The sequence below is a fragment of the Atractosteus spatula genome, chromosome 3, assembly GCF_055471065.1.
Source record: "Atractosteus spatula isolate fAtrSpa1 chromosome 3, fAtrSpa1.hap1, whole genome shotgun sequence".
In the NCBI taxonomy this organism is placed as follows: Eukaryota; Metazoa; Chordata; class Actinopteri; order Semionotiformes; family Lepisosteidae; genus Atractosteus; species Atractosteus spatula.
The window spans coordinates 16,935,194-16,957,334 of NC_142708.1; the positions used below are offsets into that span (position 1 = coordinate 16,935,194).

The 22,141-nt window shown below is 34.4% G+C and overlaps 1 protein-coding gene across 1 annotated transcript; it reads right to left on the reverse strand.

The window, feature by feature from the left end:
- Positions 1-1,559: 1,559 nt before the first annotated feature.
- cyp1d1 (cytochrome P450, family 1, subfamily D, polypeptide 1) lies at positions 1,560-18,637 on the reverse strand. Its single transcript, XM_088911739.1, has 7 exons — positions 18,533-18,637; positions 16,952-17,824; positions 16,168-16,291; positions 11,070-11,159; positions 9,855-9,978; positions 7,799-7,885; positions 1,560-4,607 (listed from the first exon to the last, which is right to left on the reverse strand). The coding sequence occupies exons 2-7, from the start codon at positions 17,789-17,791 to the stop codon at positions 4,325-4,327; spliced, it is 1,548 nt and encodes a 515-aa protein (XP_088767865.1). The 5' UTR covers positions 17,792-17,824; positions 18,533-18,637; the 3' UTR covers positions 1,560-4,324.
- Positions 18,638-22,141: the final 3,504 nt, after the last annotated feature.

Consider the following 22,141-nt stretch of genomic DNA (forward strand, 5'->3'; position numbering starts at 1 on the left):
ATGAAAAGAAATGAGTTTTTCTGTGATCTTATACCTTCATTTAATCTAGCATTTTTAATCAGAACCTTGAATTGTAAATTGATGTAATAATTAGGGAGACACCTCTTCTTTAAGAAATTGTATAAATTGTGCTAGTCTTTTTAAAGGGTGAGGACTTTGATGTTTCCCACTCCCACAAGTTTTCCTGGTAATTTACAGTATTTTTTTAAACCATTTAAATTGTAATCAAAGCCTTTGTATTCTAGATCCAGATTAAACTGAAACCGATCTACCCTTGCAATTCGCAGTGAAGAGGTGGTTGATGTTTTGATATAATATGGGTCTGTGACTAAGTTGCCTTGCTGTAAGTTAAAATGGGAGCAGAAGCCATAAAACTGTACAGGAAAAAAGAATGGAGAGCAAAACATGTACTGCATTGATTTAAGTGCTCCAGTACTTCAAACATATTTGCAGAAAGAGGAGACAAAACAAGGGAAATGGTGCCAAAACTGTATCTTTTTAAGGAGCTCACCACTAACAGCTTTAAGAAAAACAGGCTTCTAAAAACCAAGCTGTGGAATAGCACACACATGCGCAGGCTCTTACAACAACATCTAAACCAAGACCGACAACTACACCATGAGTGTCAGGTTATAGAACAGACACCAGCACTGCAATGAGAATCATTGTGCATCCACAAAAATAGGTAAGACACAAGAAACAATGAACACAAAAGGGCAAAAACCAAAGACAAAATCCATTAACAATAACAATAACAACAAGTTCATATTGTTTTTTTATATATATACATACAGTGTTCCAGGATGATGGACAGTGATAAAGAAGCTGGACATTGAAGAACCTGGACATGATCATTGTGAAACAGGAGCATAAACATTGTATGCAAAATTTGAAAGACCTCACAGAATGAAACAGCCCTTTGTCAAATGGCCATAGTATCTTTATTCTCCTGCGATGAAGAAGAAAGAAAACATATGCAGGAGCTGTTACTTTTGACTAAAAAAAGCACATGCAAAATTTTTTAAAATATGTACCTCATTTACAATGGTTATGTGAAGTTTCATAGATCTTTATTTACGGTGATTAAAGAACCTACACTAATATATTTTCAATAAGGCTGAGATGTGTATAAGAGTTAATGAATCACTGTTAAATTTAAGTCTATCCGCTAAGGTCAATACTATATTTTAAAACGATGCTTTTCATGTCTCGTGTTTTAGCTTTTTTGCCTTCAAGGTTATATTCCCCCTTGAATTAGAAATGTGTATTCAGACCTGCTGCAGTCTACTGCTCCACAGCAACACTCTCTTCCAAACTAGTGGCCCATCACTGCCAAATGACATTCTTTTTCTCCGACTAAACCTAATGTAAAGTCTTCTCCCAATATTAAGCCTTGGAACATTAAGATACCCTGGCATGATTTACAGCTGTTTTTACTGTCTGCTCCTGGGGGCACGAATGCCAATTTTGTTCTTCCCTCAGTTTACAAGCCAATTTATACAGAATAATCTCATTCTGCCAAAAATGGAAACAACACACATACACACAGAGATCTGTTTCAGTGTTGTCTTGGAAAAAGACACATGAGGCCAAGTTTAATATAACGAGAAATGACAATCATGTTGTAAAGAAGTTGTTTACACCACGACCACCCTCTCCCCTGAAGAAGAACAAATAGCTTCTGAATGGTGTGCATGTTAAGCCATAACTTTAAAGCAAAACATTTCACAGATTATTTTTTTTTGCAATACTAAATATAAATAATAAAGCGTTACTGGAAAATGTATATGACATTGCTGGGTTCTTTGGTTTGCTATCAGTTTAGTAATGTGACTTTTTGTGAGTCGTTTTTACTTTCTTACACTGTATATTCTAGAGATGTAGTCATTATGTTTCGAATTCAAACTGAACAGAAAAAATTTAATTGCCAATTGTAATGTACTGTGGTACTGTATAATGCTTTTTTTTACATTTTAAGATGTTTGAAAATATCTTTGAGATGCCATTCACCACAAATGTATAAAATAACATCTTTTAAGTAAAATGTGCAACAAACAAAAAACTGAAACTTTTTTTTTTAGAATTTTATGTATTATCAATATATTAAGAACAGGTATTGGAAGATACACAAAACTGTTGGGAACAAAATGTCTGATTTAAGGAGAAAAACAAATGCACAGTATTCAGCACTCCCAATGTCAATGACTGTCCTAACTAGCCCTTGCAAAACAAATCAAAAACACATTCTTAAAACAAGGCCTGATTGAGATCTACAAAACCCATCAGACTATATTCTCAGGAGACTTAAAACAACACAAATAATATTGGGATGAATGCCCCATATTGCATCCACCAATGAGTAAACAAGTTTACTCTGAGTGATCATAATTCCCTGCTTTTGTCTTACACTGTTGGTTACTTCAAATGATTCCACGGTATTGTTTTTCTTTACATGTATAATTTGGCATTGTAAGAAAGTAAGGATTCCAAACTATTCTCTTGAATAATTTAGATATCTAATTTAATAGAATGTCTTCATGGCTTTTAGTTATGGTTTTGTCATTATTCCACATTTCCTTTTTGACAACTCTATTTTCTAGGCTTTTTACAATGTATGTTTTGTAAAAATTGTAAAACATCTTGTAAATACAGAGACCAAATCTAATTGCAATGCCTAGAGGAAGAACTGAAATAAGACATATCTGCTGAAATCCCAAACACAGCAGCTTAGGCAGGCTTGAATTAATAGCTTTAGACATGCTTGAAGCATTTCTTAAATCTTGGAGATAAAATATGGAGAAATGGATGGTGTGTGGGTGTATATGTAACATATAACTAGAAGAGATACTTGATTTTCTTCTGTTTGATAACCTTAGCTATCTAAAATTATGAAATGTGTTTAATTTTTAAATATTACAGGGGTAATTTTAGATGTGAGGTTTTATCTCTTCTTTTTGATTAACGCTTCTTTAAAATGTTTCCTTTAAAGCTTTTCTACAAGTTATATAAATCATTAAAAATGCCTTTGTTCTAGATGTAAAGTAGATTATATAACACCATAAATAGTGGGACAAATTAATTCTCTAAAAATTACTTATAGCTGCATTCAACTTAAACGTGGTTCAGTTCAACAGAGAGAAATGCATTGTTTTTTCACTGTCTGAATGTTTTCTACTTTACTAAATAAAACAACTGCCCCTTATCTAATACATTGAGTATTCAGCATGAAGTCTTTGATTTGAACAGAGTCATACAAATTCATATTTAAAGCCATACTTAACAGTAACCTGCCTGCTGCTTACATGTAAAACTTTCCCTTTTTGAAATCAAAATTAAACTTATTTTAAAGCTATTTATTTAAAGCCTAATTTTAGTTTAAATCATAGCACACTGAAGTGAACAAATAAAAGCGCATTTCTAGACAACAGAAGAGAAATGGAAAATTATATACTTTCACATGCTTTGATTTTTTATAAAAACTAATTTGAGTATTTTTAAAAATATTTTTGTAAAAAATACAATATATATTATTGCAAGTGATACGGTTAAGAGCTTACAAAATTTTGTGATGAATTCACACATCTGAATTCACACACCTGATTTTAAATACAAAACTTGTAGATGTTAATAAAGATACACAATGATCTAAAAGACAATTACATTTATAACATTGTAAATATTAATTCTACTTCTTATAATATTCACCATTCTTATGTTTGTAAAAGTGTTTCCTAATGTGTTCCTATATTTTGCCTGACGGAGATATTAGCAAAGAAATATTTCTTAGTTGAGCAGAACACTGCCTGTATAAGTCTTTTTATATTTTCTTTATTCCATTTCAAAACTGTAACATGAGCATTACTATCTTTCATTATTAGGGAATATTTTAGAACTAGTTAGAAGCTAATACACTGTCTACTCAAAGAGTCTTTACATTAGTTTTATTGTAGTGACTTGATAAACATTTTGCATTTTCCAAATGAACCAGTCAGGCCATTCAAATTCACCCTGAAATTTTGCAGGACCTCAGCCACTACTGATCTAGTTTTTAATTGTTACTAATGAGACCCAGTGCATACTTCCACATTCTTTTTTATTTAGTTGCTTTAAAATCAGGCAGTGCACACTAAGCTCATTTCTTTATATTGCCTTTGGCTTTAGTTTTTCCCATCATTTCATATTTCACTGAACCTTTCTTTCAAAGAGGAAAGCCTGTCACTGCCATTTTAATTTATCTTAGTTTTTATTTTTATTCTTCAGCTTGCAATAATGTTAGTATGTTGTTTGACAGTGGCTTTAAATATAATTTGCCCTCTGTAAGCTGTTACAGTCTCTGAGAAACACTGATTTTGTATGGCTTAGGCTTCATTGTTAGCCCATAATCAGCATTTAAATCCAGCTCCTGCCCATGAACATTTTTAATCTGAAAACGATGGAGTAATGTGGTTAAGAAGATGAACATCTCAAGACGGGCAAAGCCGTCTCCCAGACACCTCCTTTTACCCATTCCAAATATCAAGACCTTTTCTGTTAGGTCTTTGTTTGATTGTCCTGATTCATCCAAAAATCTTTCTGGCTGAAATTTGTCTGGATCTTTCCACAGAGCACTGAAAAAAACAAATATGAATGGTTAATAATGGTTACTTTTTCAGTACCACCAATGTAAAATATAGGTAGCTGATCCTCTAATATAAATAATGTCAGATTTCTTTCACCTTAAATTAAAATCTCAGAAATACCTTTTATTTCTTAAAATTAAATTTTGTAGATATGCAGTAGATTACACACACAGATAGCATGCTAGTCTCTACTTCTATAGGAAATGTAAAGGATCAAGATTCTGAATATTATGAATAACTACAGTATATTAAGATCCAAGTGTTTCATATACAGCTCATGCAGATTTTAGACATAAACATAAAAACATAGGCCAATCATGGAGAAAGAACATTCAAAATGAAAAACAGCATGAATGTAATTTGCAATCTTTCAGATGCATAAATGTAAAGACATAGTACAGTAAAATTAAAAGCCAGGCACCGACCTCACTCCCTGAAGTCATTAAAACTTTGCTTTTTCCTTCCTTCACTGTTTTTATGGATGAGCTACAGTATATATTATTGGTGTATATTATTCTGACATATATTGTATTATTTTATTAGTATGCCAACCCAAACAGAAAATACTCTCATGTGGAGGTGTGGAGCATGAAGTCCTCAGAACCATAGACGGGAATGCTGCTGGGAGAGATGGGCGATGGGTGTTTGGGGTTTCCATATTTCCATATATTACAGTGAGTTATTTTTTGCTGCATTTCATGTGAAAACAATTGTGTGAAAAAAGTGTGTAAAATAAATGGATCAGAAAAGTATACAATTCCTTACAACGGCAACGTTCAGAAGAATGTATGCACTGACGAAGAGCATGACGGTCCAGAGAACTCATCAAAACAAGCAGCTGTGTTGACACAGTTGTGCTTGTTGTGAAATATAAATACTTGGATATGGAATGTTCTGGAAAGTGGTCTCCTTTTTATTTTTTTCTAACGTGCATAACATTTTCACGTACTTCCGCCTCCTCATAATAACACCTTATTTCTGTTTCTCAGACCTTCTTTGTTGTCTTTGAATTAAATGAATTAAACGCTGAGGTTTTTCTTTTTGTGCTCCATTTAACATGACAGTCAGCACTGCTCAGATAAAAGGAGTGAAACTAAATCTGAATAAACACAAATGCTGCATCCCCTCCCTGGAATTCTAAGGATTAATTTCATCCACCTTTTCCAAACCTTGTTCTTTGAACATAATTATATAAATTACATCTTACAATAATTGATTTTTCTCATCTTTCCCAATCCATTTAAGAGTCCAATAATAACACTAGGTTGTCCAGGAACTGTGGTTTAGAATTCTCTGAAGTGTTCTAACCACTGTTGTCATTAAACAAGGAGGCGCCTTCAACACAATTAACTGAGACATGCTGACAAACAACACAAGCTGTAACTCAACAGTCAAATTCACATTACTTGGCAAAAGTTGATGCTGATATGTGTGTCTACCAGCGCACGCTATATAAGCTTAATTGAGCTGAGATCTGGGGGGTATATCAAGTCATGGAAATACTGAAGATCATGACTAAAGTTTGCATTTAGAGCAACTGGCATTATCATGTTTAAAGGTTGAGGGATTACATCAAATTATTAATTATTATAATTAAATAATAATACATATATTTCACAATTAAATATTACAATAAAAGAAATCTAAATTATAGGAACATTATCAATATAGTTATTTTAATGATTGCTATATTTTTTGTATGAATTGTTTTAATTAATTAAAGATACAGTAGTTGTGCAATAATAATTTGATTTGATGAGGGAGACAATTCCTTCATATTTGGTTTCTGAATATACCTTATTAGGTAGACATTACTAGATCTAATCAGATATTACATTGTAGAAATCATTTAGATGCAATATAGTCACCCAAATTCACTATAATCACTAAAGCAGAAAATGTATAGCAATATTCCACACCTTATCAACATAATCATCTGGATGAAGCAAAACAACATGTAAGTAATATTCCCCACAACGTCAAAAATTGCTAGTGCATAAACAATGCAGTTTTTTAGGACACATGTCTGGCACAACACATTTTAATGTTAGTTGCATGTTGGCCAAGTACTTTTTTAATATAACTTTGAAACTACTGCTGTGCCTTTTCCAAAACAAAATTAAAACAACAGTGTTACACTTGAAATTACTAAATAAAAAGTGTTTTACAAAATCGTGACTTTGTGAGAGAACACAACACAGACTGTGAGAGAACCGCTACAGCTAAAGATATTTCTCTTTATAATTCAATTCAATTCATTTTTATATAGCGCCTTTCACAACAAGGTTGCCCCAAGACGCTTAACAATGCAAGTGACCATACATGTTGTGAATACAGAACAGAAAAGACAACAGAGGAGAGGAGCCAAAAACTCCTTGGTAAGGAGAAAAAGAACCTCTAGGGGTCCAAGGTCAACTGGCTGCCCAACCCTTTTGGGCATGCTAACATTATATAATGATACAGTATAACAATTGATGTGAAGGCAGGGAAGTATGAAACTAGAAATCCGCAGGCATCAGGAACTAGAGTAGATTAGAGGAAAGAAGGAAACATCTGCAAGCCCCAAAAGAATGAAGCAGTACCTTGTTTGAGTGAGAATGGAGAGTGATGGGAGACCGATTGAGAATGAACACCCCATATCCCATGAGTAAGATAAGCGATCCATGATGCGCTGCTGGAGCTCAAGTATGATAATACTAACAGAACTCTGTGGGAACAATTGACAGATGCTAGGCAGAAAGAGGTAGGAAAGAAAGACAGGGACTTAGAAGGAAGGAGCATCAGCTGCTGCAAATGCCAGACCTCCTACATCCACCATATCTGCCCCCAGTACCTTTGGCTGCCCCTGCCTCTACCCCAACTAACAAATCCAAAACATTGATTAATATAATGAGGATACTGGCCCAGCCCAGCCCCAGATTCTATAACTCCAAGAAACATCCAATTAGTAGAAAGAAAGAAAACATGGAACAAGTGTTCAGACAAAATGAAACGAGCTCTGAGCTCTGCGCCTACATTGGGCCTGCCTGATTCCACCCAGCCATTCCACCCGTGGAGTGGACACTCGTGGACAGCGACCCAGATGTGCCAATACAGAAGCACAGAGATCACTACATCTCTACAGCATAATTAACTGGCTGTTAAATATACAAGTACAGTAATTACAGTAATATACTTACTCATCATGATTGACTTGATATTGATTCACAAATACACAGGTGTCTTTGGGAATGAAATAGCCATTGAGGATGGTATCTTCTGTGGTACTAGATTAAAAAAGCACCAATAAGGTTAAGACTGATCTATCCATATACCTGTAGATGTAAGTAATATCTGCATACAGTACTATTCAAAAATGTTAATTGTAAATAATTCCATGGGACATTTTTCTAAACCTCTTAATTCTCTCAATGTTAACTGTTCAATCAATTTAGTCACTCCAGTTAGCTGTTAGAGAGCTGTAATTATTGCTAAGTCTAGATAATTATTCCCATTGCAACTAAAGATCTCAAATTTTGATGAATAATTTTCATATTAATTTCATATTTCATATTAATCCTTTAGATTACCGTTTTGTGGTATAGTACCTAGAACTATACCATGTCTTTGTTGTATGATATATTCTGAATTGTTAAATATTACTGTATACACTTCCATTTGTGATATATTAATCTTGGATTTTTCAATGAATTATCTCAATGAATCTACATCTCTTATGAACAAACACTTACAACAGAACATCAAATTGGTTAACTGCTCATCAGTGTACCATATAGCTGTAAGAAAAGGCATGTATTAAATCACTTGTCATATTATTATTGTATTATTATTATAATATTATTGTATTGTTTCTGTGTAACTTTGCCAATGATGAACAAAAAATTAAATTTCACCTTGTAAAATAAAGGTTTGTATTTTGACCATTTTAATTTTCTCCCTGAACTAAGGTAAACTAAACAAACCTTTAAATTATAGAGATCAACATTTCTTACATTTCATTAGGAATAACAATCAGTTTCATACTATAATTGATTCTTTGTTTGCTAAACCAAAAAGGAGAAATGCTCCGTCAGGTGTAAACAAAGCTCAGATGTGTAGAACTGGCAATCCAAAGCAGAGGATCATCTTACCAGCTCAACACTTTCTCATTGTTTATGCCTTACTTAAGGTATTGCTACTAGTTAATCCCCACACAGACATTCCTCATTCAAGCACTGAATGTAGGGTCTATTTTGTCCACAATCCTATTAATTCAAGCACTCAAAAAAGTATGTGTTGTCCACGATTTTATTCAATAGCTTCCATGATGTACTGTATAACATCTATCAAGTTCTCTGCTACGAGAGCAGCTAACCTCTAATATGGGAGCAGACAACCCTTGTCTTCCACTTGCAGGTTCCTGCAGGTTTTACAAGCAGCCTTCAATTAACACCCAATTATAAGACCTGGAAAACACAGCTGATCTGTCTTGTTATCCACTTCAATGGCTAAACGCGGTTATTAAGAATGGAGATGGAATGAAAACTAGAAACACAGGACTCAAGGGCCACAGTTTCCTACCCCTGATCTAGTGCTGTGGTTTGCTACCAAGAATGGAGATGGAATGAAAACTAGAAACACAGGACTCAAGGGCCACAGTTTCCTACCCCTGATCTAGTGCTGTGGTTTGCTACCGTGTATGCGCAATCCTGTGTAATAAACGGTTGGACAAAGAGCTGTTTTGCAGAAAATCTTAAAGTTTACAAATACCAAGAACTGAAGAAGTGTACTGTCAGATATGGGGGATATAACCTGAAATATTGAAATGACATACAGTAGGTCGCAGTTATACTGTAGGATTTCACACAATTTTCAAACAATACACTGTGAAAACTGTATAAAAGAATATTCTATTTATTTTTTTCAAAATATTACAGAAGCCATCATAAATCAGCAACAGCAATTTTCAGCTGTTATAGCAAATTCACATTTCATATTGTTTTATTAAATTATTGTTTCAGAGCCTCTTTTTTGCCATAATACTAAATCAAAGAACAAATTTTTTTTTTTTCAGTTTATGTCCAATGTATCTAAAAGTTGAATACCATATCAAATTATTTATTGAATTTAACAATAATAGTTTAACATTATGAAAGAAACCAGACTGAAACGGGAAAATGCTGTGTTTAAAAACTGCAAGAGTCTTTGTTTATGGTATGGAAATGTGCTTTTTCAAAATAGGATTCTTGGACTTACCAGTGTGGTATTGTAAATGGGACATAGGATGTATGTCTGAATACCTCAGATATAAATGCTTCTGTGTAAGGCATTTTTGGTCTGTCCTCAAACCTTGGAAGTCTGCTGGAGCCAATTTTATCATCTAGATAAAAACAGCACATGAGTAAGCTGGAGCACAAAAACATCAAAGCTTTAAGGTTAATTTGCTCACCACTTTCAGAAGAGGAAAAAAAACATCACAATTTGCTTGATAAATGAAATTACTGTTAGTGTCTTTGTTAAGAAGGAGAACATAAACTTTACAAATTCAGCATATTCATTGATGCTCAAAAGAGTCCAAAAGAAAAACCACAAGTCCACAGAAAGTCCACAGACTTTCAGGCACAGAAAACAATTTAAAATGAAAACACAATTACAGTGATTGTGCTAAATATCTTAAACACAACAGAACATGCATTGTGGAATTGTTTCTGCCAGTAATGAAACAGAAAAAAGAAATTGTGCTTGAAACCAATACCATACATGAAAGAATTCCATTTTCTGTATTTTTAAACTACTGGGGCATGTATAAGCTGCACTGCTGTGCTAGAATCCATGCAAAAAGAAAATCAGCAAATTTAGAGAAAGTTCTTTAGCAAAATCTCTTTAAATAGAAGTATCTGTATAAAAGGATCAGTTTCAAATGATCAAATTTGCGACCTGGTTTACATTAGAAGCTCTTGTTAAATTAGTGCAATTTGTGATCACCTTATCGTGCTGTAAATTAATATGGAGCAGGAATAAATTATAATAGATTATATTAAACAGTGAAGGAGAAAATTACCCATTGAAATCAGATCAGATCAGATCAGTCAGTTTCTGACTGTCTTTCAGGTTTCACCTTTCGCCACACAGTTTTTTCTGTGTTGAAAGATCCTGTGATAACTTACACTGTTATGAACTTCTACTACACACCTTAACTTATACAGTACCTGCTGTACAAGTTGAATGCTTAATGGGCATTGTTTTACTTTACTTGCACAGTACTGCACAGGCATTGCAGCTCTAACAGGTGCCTGCTTCCCTTTGCTCCTGCCATCTCTTGACTTGTTGACTTCGACTTGCTATTGTTTGTGTTTTTACTCATTTTTCTATGTATCCGAATTACTTTCTTTTCACATTTACTTCATGCATTACTTTACATTTGGAGAAAGGCATCTTTTAAATAATAAGCTTCATAAGATTAAAAATTACCAATTTCCTGGTGAATGTGTGCTTGGACGTCCGGAAACTGTATAAGATACAGTAGGCTCCATTGTAAACCTGCTATAATTGTATCAAAGCCTGCAAAAAAAAAACACAAATGTAAAGATTATTCCCTATCACAGCAGACACAAATTTTATCCGGTTAATTTTTTTTCCCAAATCTATTGGCAATTTTTTTTAAGAAGCAGATGTAATAAAAAAAGAAATACCCAAGGAGAGAATTACAACACTTGCAATTGCAGTGTCATCCCTAGGTATCTGGAAATACAGTATTTTACTTGCAGCAATTGCCACATACAGTATATACATTATATGTTCCTGTAGCTCTTAGCTTGGCTTAACTGATTAATTAATATCCACTGAGGAGAATTAGTGTACTATTATATGATGATAGATTCTTCATACTATTATTGGTTTCAGTTACTTTGCTAGAACAGCCAGCTCAGTATAAAAGTAGCTGGTCAACTGCTTTATGAGGGCTTACCTGGGAGATCGGCAGAGGAAATTAACAGAGAAAATCAATCAATCAACCAATCAATCAGTTAGAAGGGAAAGAGATTCTTTTTAAGAGCTAAAATAAAAATCTGAAAAAACGGAATCTTCTTCAGTTATGAAGTTTTCATAGAAATGTATTAATTCATTTTGGAATAGCTACCGGTATTTATTAATCATTAATTACTTTTAATACCGTATTATACTTTGTTAAATGACGAATAAATAAAAAAGGGGGGAAAAAGGAAGAGGCTATGGTTAAATAAAGCTCAGTGGATTTTCTTGTCTAAAGTTTGGGCTTGAACAATATCTGTGAAATATATTTTTAAATCTCTCCCTACTTCTATTAACATTTTGTTTCTTTTAGTGTTTATTGGAGTGGATTTCTTCGGGCTACTCTTCAACAGTAAAAAAGTAGAAACCAACTATTAAACCATGAATATTACAAATAATGACATATTTGCCTGTTTCTTCAGGGAGAAACATCTAATATCTGTTTAATGCCTCTGTCTCATAATCTGTAAATTTTATTTTTCATAATATGAAATAAATGTTTTTCTTTTTAACAACACTTACCATTTTCCCCTATTTTCTTATGCAGTTTCAACTGGTCTTTAAAATATACTGTATATAGGTTGTAATAACTTGGCTATGCAAGATTTAATCTATTTTGAAAACTGCATGTGGACAAAAACAGTTTCAAAATAATTTGTTTAGTTAATTTCACTTTTCAACGGCTCCCATGTTCCTGTTGTTTCAGTGGTAAAACTGAATGTAAAAAACTGCTAAAAACTGCTTAAAACACTGGGTTTACAAATTGCTGGTATGTTAATGTGTTCATACATGCCTCTTCTTTACACACCAATTAATTTTCTTAATCAAAACCATAATATCTGACTTTACACCTCAATTATTTAAATGTCATTTTACACTAAATGTCACACTTGCTGTTTTAGGACCTTTATGTTTGAGTCCAGATTTTACCATGAACAGCCACTTGGTTCAGCCATGTGGGACAACACCCACATGAACACAAGGTGAACATGCAAACTCCATGCAGACAGCACCCCAGGCACTGAACCTAGGGCTCCAACGCTAACTGCTGCACCACTTTGCCTCCCTCATACAGTACATTGCTAATAGTTTTGATCAAAATCCAGTTACATAGACTCTTGTGATAAGTAACTTTGAATCATTACTGTGTGTATAAAATGGAGCCTCTTTAACAACTGTAAACTGAATCTTCCACCTTTAGTACAATATAACCCTCAATCTTGGAACTATACCAGACACAACATCTGGATAATATAATCTTGTTTTTTGCAGACAAGTGTAGACAGCTAAGACATGCTTAGGTATTTACTATGGCTACAATTTATAACACAATATGTCCTCAGTATCTCAAAATATGTTCTTTATTTACTGCAGTACCATAAAGTACGATGTGACTATAAAAGATGGGAAGGCTAATCAGACTAGCATGGAAGGAAACTCAAATATCATTGCTATTACAGGAAGTTTGCAAAACACAGACCATGCTCAAACTGCCAGATTGTAGTATTCCACATTCCTTTATTTGTTTTTTTTTTAACTGTAAGATGTGTGTTGATTATAAAGGGTGTTTTAATCATGTTTTTTGTTACATTTGTGACGCAAGGGAAAAAAAACATTTAGCCCAGAACTTTTCTGGGCTTTCTCTTTTGCTTTTGGGCTGGATTTCAGGGTTTGAAGGGGAGAGGTGGACAACAAGGGATGAATCAACACTCCTCCCACCTCACCCCAAAACTTCAAAAGGTCAAACTGCACTGCTGTAGTTAAGGACATTAAAGTTCAGTTTTCTGCACGCTAGTCTTAACCTCATGTTACAATATAAAAGAAGATGAGAGGCTACTATATGAGAAGCTTTCTGGAAGTGGATTTAAAAATGAGAACAGGAGGTACTGTATACAGTATATTTGCAGAAAGAGTTGAGGGACTATGTGACAGGCTACCCATCCATGTTGTTGAAATCAATACCCTGGCTACAAGAAACCACTGGATGAAGTCCTCAGATCAATTACCTACTATTTATAGAGCGGTCTACATGTACTGTAACAATTCCTCTTCTTTGGAATTGTTTTGTATCCTTATTTTCTAACCATAATACTCCTACTGAAGGACTATATACTGTATGTAACTAAGAGCAACACGAGAATTTGTGGTAGAACATTTGTTTCCTACAGTATGAATAAACAGAAATTCTGACATCTCATCTGTCAAACCTCAGAGTGAATTGCAATCCCAATAATAATATTTTTAAGTTAAAAGTCAAGTGCTTGAATATGTTTCCTGGCAATAATTTCCAAAAATATTTAAGAATACATTGCAGCATTTTCTGAAAAAAAGCATGACATCATGCACATTGGTCTATATTTAGTATAAATGTATATATATGTGGCCTAAACTAAAGGCAACGGTGCACCTCCGGTCTATTTTGTGCAAATGTGCAAATAATGTATATCATATCAAAATTTGAATTAATAAAAAACAAAAATCCATTCATCAAGTTAAAACTTAAATGGAAATGGATGTATATAGATATTCATGTATTCAAGTACTTGAATAAGTCTAATAGAAATATGCCTAGCAGCAACAGTCAATATGTTCTCACATGATGTAAATTGCACGAAAACCAAATACTTAGAAAATTCAACACATACAAAGAACTGAGTCATTATAAAGCATAACTGTAGTGCAGCTACACATTGGATTTGCAGAAAAAAATTACCATTAGGACATACAGTACTGAAATTTATAGAAGTTTGTTATTTTGAAGGCTTTTGCATTAACCACATAGAAAGCCACCATCAGGAGCAGATGGTTTTCAGTTTGGAGTTGATCACTGTATTGTTCAATTCAGAATTTGTTGATTAAAGCAGCTATTTTATGACATCTGTATAATATTTATTTTGACCATAGTGAGGTGAGAAATCTTCCTCCTATTCTATTTTTCATTACAATCCAAAATAAAACATCCAGAATGAAAGAAGAAAAACTTCTGTGGATTGCATATACAGTATATTAGGTCAAGAGTCCTCAGTAATTGCTTGCAGATGTCCAGGAAAATCTTTATAATGCAGGCTTCTGTAATTCTAATCCCTATTGTAAACTCAGTACCACCAAATGCCAGAAAGCTAATAGGTCAGGGACTGCTACTTTATAAATGTATCACATAAGTTAAACAGCACGTTTTTTAATTAGTTTTCCTAACAATAACAAGAATTATTACCTGCTAAACTTTAAATGGAAACATTTCTAGAGGATTTTTTGTATCCAGATGAATGCACTACCAATTTACAATGAAACTCTTACCCTGTACAATGCTCCCTAAACAAAAAGAATTCTTAGATTTATTAACTCCAAAAGATGCAAAGTTAAAGTTGAGGTTTCAAAAGGATAGAAAATGCGTGTTCTGATGGGCTCATGGCAACAGAGTGGACTTAATTTAACTTGTTCCAATGATACAGTATGTGGATAAAATTGTTTTGCGAATAGAGAATGCTTTCATCAAGGAGTCATACACGTTTATACGGGCTTCACACAAGTCCATACAAGGACTAATGTTAAAAAAAATATTTTGAGCTGTTATTTTGTGTTACTATAAATCTCTCTTTGAACAGGTTAAGATCATTGCATGTTTCAATGGTTCTCAAGAATGGTCCACTTCTTCAGTTAGTGAATTCTTAACCAAAACAGCTTTCTTGACTAGACATTTTTAGAACAGTTTTCTTTAGTAAATACTTAATAGCTTTCTCACTGTGAAGAAAGTAATCAAACTCAGGTTGATTCTTCAATTGTTGCTGTAGCTTTCTAAACAGACTGGCAGGCTGTGTTCAGAATGACACCGTTTTGAACAGTCTCATCTTTTCCTCCAGTCAGTTGAATTTGAAGTAGGATATTGGTGAACTTTGCAGTACCACCCATCCATTTTCTAACCACTTTATCCAATACAGGGTTGTTGGGGATCTGGAGCCTACTGTATCCTGCCAACCAACAGGCACAAGGCAGGATACTGTACATCTTGGGCATGATGTCACAGTCCACTGAGCCTAGTCCATTGCACGGTAGACAAAAGCTAACACAGACATGCACACGCTCACTCACACCAGGACCAATTTTCCCTGAAGTCAATTAACCCACCAGTATGTCTTGGGACTGTGGAAGGAAACTGTAGAACCACCCGGACACAGGGAGAACATACCAGCTCCATGCAGATGGCACCCCAAAAATTGAACCCAGGGCTGGGAGGCAGCAATGTAACCACTGTGAAACCGTATCACCTAATTAAAGACCGATGAATTGGTATTTGGTTGAACCTAGTTCCAAATTTTATTAAAGAGATCATCTTTTTCAATGTACCTAAGCCAACATTTTACTTAAGGTACTTATCATGCACCATGAAAGGTTTTATATGAAAACAGTGTTAATGGGTGATAATGATGGGTGCTACATACCCATCATTATCATCATAAGCCTCAGTGAATGTACTGATACCCAACAACCAGAAGCAAAAACCACTGGCATATATAACACAGGAATCAGCACAGCTTCTTACCTGCCCCAAATATGTCAATGACAGAGTTGACAATTTGTTTATTTGAAAGCATGCAATTCTTGCTATCTTCATGCCTGTCTTCACACAAAGCGATCAATGCATCTGTAATGTCTCTGATGCAATTCTACAAAGAAAAATAAAATTAATGTTGGAATACAGACAATATTGAACACCATAATTTGTTATCTTAAAATATGCAAAAAATATGTGAATAGTAAAATAATTACTATTATTTGTGCAAGGAGGCTGGGACTTACAGAGAGTTCAGTTATTATAGGGTGAATGGGATATTTTTAAATAAGCAGTAATAGAATATTCTAGAGATGTACTGCTTAACGTGTTTTATGGCAGCACAATATAGAACACATTGAAGTGATTGTGCAACAAGTCTTTCCACAAAACCATGTTATCTATTTTTTTCCACAATCCTTATATGTTTCTTTGGTAAAAGCAACTGGAAAACTAAAGGACTAAGAAATCCCCTCATAATCAAAATTCTAAAAGGTAAACTACCAATAAGGCTTCAGTCCTTCTGAAACAGTTACAGTACTCAAATAAAAATAGTTTCTTTATAACAATATTATGACCTTCATCCATCTACTTTTATAACGGTATACTGATCCATATGTAGATGGTGCTGCAATTCCTCAGCTATCACCACACCGCTAAAGCATTCTGAAAATTGTTTTCAGTTTAAAACTATTCACACCACATTACAAATTGTGTCTGAACATGTCACGTCCAACACCGAAGCAGAATGACTGAGGGCTGTCAACATTCTTACCTTATCAAATGTAGTTAAGTGTTCTTCAATATTTCGGGCCAAAAAACTGTTCATTCTTTCTATGTATTGGACTAATTTCCTAAGGCCAGGACTTGGCAGGTAACGGAACATGGGAAAGAAGTCAGCTAAGTTTCCTGCAGCAAAAACTCGAAGCACTTCATTATTTACTTGGACAATGGTGAGAAACTCTTTGTCATTGTAATCGTACCTTTTCCCAAAACACAGTGCACAGACCACATTAGCAACTGAGCTTACAATTGGAATTGTGGGGTCTAAACCACTTTCTTTACAAGGGTGTTCCATTAACATGCCGACCATCTCTGAGGCTTCAAAACAGATATGCTCCTCCAAGAGACAAGAGCAGGCAGAGTTTTTAGCCTCTGTCTGAGTAAAGGTTCTCAGAGCGTTCTTGCATATTTTCTTGTGGAGTATCCAACTCTCGCCATATTTCTCACTGAAAGTCATGCTAGTCCCATTTGCTACGGCAGAGAACGTAAATAATTCCGGTCTGCCAGCAAAACTTTCTCCTTGCCTGACCAGCGCTTGCTTTATGGTATCATAACCGTTCAATACCACCACAAGCAAAGAGCCCATTTTAACCTGAAAAACATCTCCATATATTCTCCTCATCTTTGTCAGGGATATATGTGGTTGATTCCCTAGTTGCAGCATGTTGCCAATGACTGGCCAGGGTGTTGGTCCTGGAGGATGATTCAGATCTTTTCTCACACTTTTCCTGCTTCTGAGGGCAATGAGGATCACAATAAAAGCACAGAGGACCACGGTGACATCACCAAAGGGAATAAATAGACCTTCTAATATAAACAGTTTGACAGCCATCTTCACACTCCAGAGTCAGTGAAAACTTTGAGCCTAATGAGAAAAATATGTTAATTAATAACATGCACATCTAAAATGTTTGGGATTACTTATGGGGTAAAGGGCAAACATAAATAATAAAAATGAGGACTATTAAGTAAAAAAATATTATTTTAATGTTAATGCATGTTTACTATATTAAAATTGAGGAAATTACACAATTCATAGCTCTACAGCAAGAATGGTTGCATTCAAATTCAAGCCCTGGAAATAAAATGAGTAATTTTAACTTTTTTTAAAAATAAATGTATTTACATGTTTTGGACAATTGTATTGTCCAAACGTTTTTTTAAAAAAGATCAATTACCATAACTGATTTTATTGTATATTTAGCACTAATTTGTTGTCTTTTCTTCAGGAAGTGAAGCAATACACAATATTCATTAAAAAGTAAATACATAAGCAGTGTAAACTTACGAAAAAACACTATATTTATAGACTTGGATTTTTTAAACGGAGGCAGACATCACTGCTAGCTACAATTCACTCTGTAATAGGCTACGTTGCATTCTGTATGACAACTTCTAAAATTCACTTGAAAATAATTGATTTTTACCTGACAAAAAACAACTGAAAAAGTGACATCTTTTCAATTTAGCGTGTACACTCCAATACTAACCAGTTGAAAGAACATTAACTGAGTGAAGCATAAAGCCCTACTACTTTTTTAAGAACCTTTGAAGTAAACACTGCAGTACTTACGAAAATGCCCAGATAAAGTTTTAGGCTGCTCCCAGGCTTCTCTTACAAGAATGAAGTGCCCCCTCTAAATCAGTTACAAGGTATCATGACTTGTAACAACGCAGCACGACTAAATATTTAAATCAGATTGAGGTGAAGAGGGAAGGGCGTTGTAGAAAGAGCTGAATATTTAAGCGCTCATACTGAAAGGCGAGCCTTTGACCCTTGTAGCCTGTCAAAATTGTTGTTGTTCTTCCAGAAACGTTTTTTTTTCATACGAAGCAACGCGAATGAATTAGTTGCCTTACTGTTGTTGTTGTTGTTGTTGTTGTTGTTCGCCGTGAGTCAGCGTTGGGAAAACAGAAAGAAAAGATGGGGGGAGACACCACCGCAGTAAAATCGGGGGGCTTGTTACACCCCCTCCCTTTCTCCTTGTCCAGTTTATACAATAAGGAAAGCTAAATTTGGTCAATACTGCAGTGAGCTGGACTTTTTTCTTCAAAAAACAACATTTAGCCTCCATTTAGAAAATGCATTATTAATGATTGCAGACAGCCCGAGAATTTTAAGCTTTTTTTAATATATATATATACCTTAAATTCAAGAGAGCGCAGTGTGCAACACAAAAAGGAACTATACTGTTTTTAATAGTAATAGCAGCTTTGCAAAATGTATGTGCGCGATTTATGCATTTTGTATAAACATTCTGCTGCTTTTTATTACTCAGATACTCCCCATTCCTTGCTGCAGTAGCTATCAACAGCTTCATATACTGTCCTAATAGCATCCTGTCCTTCTCATAGTACTTCACCATCTATTTCTATCATTAACAACACATCTCCAAGAGATCACTGAATCGCTCAGAATATTTATGCTGCTTACCATTAAAAAAATACAATACTGGAAGGCCACACATTTGTCAAAACAATAGGCTTTTGTTTCAACTGTTTGTGTTTTGTACTAAATATATGACTGTTTGATGGATTGGCAAATTTTACACTCACATTAACAATTCCAGATACTGTATCTGTGTTTAATTTGTGTTGGTCAAGATGCACTATGTGAACTGTATTCTATTAAAAACACAGGCAGTTGAATTTGTTTGGTCATCCTGATATGTTAAACTGACTTACTTGACAATGTTACCTCTTATACATTTAACAATCAGTATCATAAAACACACACACCGGAAGTCATTTGTAGGGGTTAAGTGGAAGTGTGTTCTACAAAGGACTGGGAGTGCTACCCCAGCATGTTCCTGAAGTATAATCCCTGCAATCCTTCAGAAAACAGCTATAGGAGCCAACAGACTGTTAGTACTCTAACTAGTATATTAGATGGGTCAAAATGCCTCTTCATTTGTAACCTTCCATACTGTTTTTGACACTGTTTTATACAGTAGACAGTATGATATCCTTCTGAGTCCCTGAGCATGTTTGCTTTGATGTTGCATACTGATCGTTGTGTCTAGGTTGAAGATGCATCTGGTGCATAGATTCTGTCTAGGTCTCAGTTTGGAAGTGATGAATTCATTTCTCTGTTTAGATAGGCATGAGGGCTGGCTGTATCATTATTCAATATTTAAAAGGCAATTATAACTCCAGCTATCTTTACCCAGATCTCAACTTCATTGAGTCTATTGTATATGCACCCAGTTTTTTGCTAATTGCATTTACGGAGAATGAAATTTCTCTCTTGGTCCTATTTCATTTTTGCAAGTACTGTAATCATTTGGTTCTGCACACTAATCCTTTACAGACTTATCCATCAAAGTAACAAGTCCTTTGTGATTATTATCTCATTTATTTTTTAGCACTAGCTGAGTAGCCATCCCTCGACTCTTGTGATTCTGTTACAGATTTTCTTTCTAAATCTGGTATAAAATCAGCACTTACATAATGTGCAGTACAAATGTATTATTGGAACAAGTAATAGGTTTATTCCATGCTGCAAAGGAACAAGTAATAGGAATAAACCTATTACTTGTTCCTTTGCAGCCTACGCATGCTGACGCAGCTACCCACCTGAACTACAAATGTATTATTAATACATATGTGTTAACAATAGTGACAGTGAATTTCTCAATCTTTTGACCAAAAACAAATTTCTTAAATGTACAAGATATGTAGAAAAAAAAGCTTGATGGGAAGAAAATATTCATACTGAGTCTACCTACAGTAAGTGTAATCTATTACTGCATGAAATAAAAATAAACCTGCCTCTTTACTTACCTGAAAATTACTCTGCCAACAAACTGTTTAATCAGAAATTCTTATTCTGGCATCAACTGTTAGTCATCAGGATGATTAAATCACATATTATATATATATAGTTCTAAATCAGGAATTGAATTAAACATAAGATATGATTAAAGTGAATAAAATGCCCTCTACAGTCAGTAATAGTTCAGGGACATATTATGCTACATGATTGCTTTTCTTTTTAATGACACTGTAATAAATAGGAGACAACTTTCAAGGTAAACAAAGGTTTATTTATAATTATCACAAACAGATTGTCTTCAAAAAACTATTTACAAAGATTGTGAGTCCCAGAGTCCAAGCGTTCTACAGTTCAAAGCTACAGTATCTTCACTTGCCCCTCTAAGATGGGCCAAGTTGAAAGCAAACATTTGTTTAGGGAAGTATTGCTTTTTTCTTCACATCAGAAGACTCTCAGGACAGTCGTCTCTCTCAAGCTGAAGCTAACCTCAGAGAACTATTTCTTTCAACCAGAAAATACAACACAGACAATGAAGCTCTGCTGGTATTTAAAAAAATATTTTCTCTAATATTAAAAATAAATTTTTTAGGACCACATTGCCACTTACAACTTCTCAAATTATCAGATAATTATATAAACAATGTACAGTGCCCTCCAAAACTTTTGGGACAAAAACTTAAAGTTGGTGCTTCCCTGTTGTGTATGCAAAACATTGAAATTCACATAAAATAATAAAACATAACATACACTGTAAAAATTATTCTGAGTCAGAGATCAGAAGGTCACCTTTTATTTTTATAATATATTTTGCAAACAAAATTAATCATTTTCAACCCAAGTATACTTTATGTTCAGTCTTTTATTTAAAGAAATGAAAAAGTTAGTATTTTGTTGCAAATCTCTTGCTTGCAATTACTGCATCAAGCCGCCGTCCCATTGACATCACCAGACTCTTTGTTTCTTCTCCGGAGATGCTTTGCCAGGCATTATCTGCAGCCTCTTGAAGTTGTTGCTTGTTGGTCAAGCTTTCTGCCTTCAGTCTCCTTTTGAACAAATGAAATTCATGCTCAGTCGAATTCAGATCTGGTGATTGACTTGGCCAGTTTAAAACGTAATGAACTGGCACCCAATAAGTCTGGTGCCATTTTTTTCTTACATTCGCAGACAAGACCTGTTTGTAGATCTCTGAATTCACCCTACCGCTGCCATCTTCAGTTAAGTCATCAATAAAGACCATTGAGCCTGATACTCCCTCTTTACTGAAGGACTGGTATGCTTATGGTCATTCCTGTTTTCCTCCACATTCTAGCCTTTCCATCACTTTGTTAGATCACTTTGATAGATGTTTATTTTGGTCTTATCTGTCCCTAAAACCTTGTTCCAGACCTCCTGCTGCTGATGAAGGGT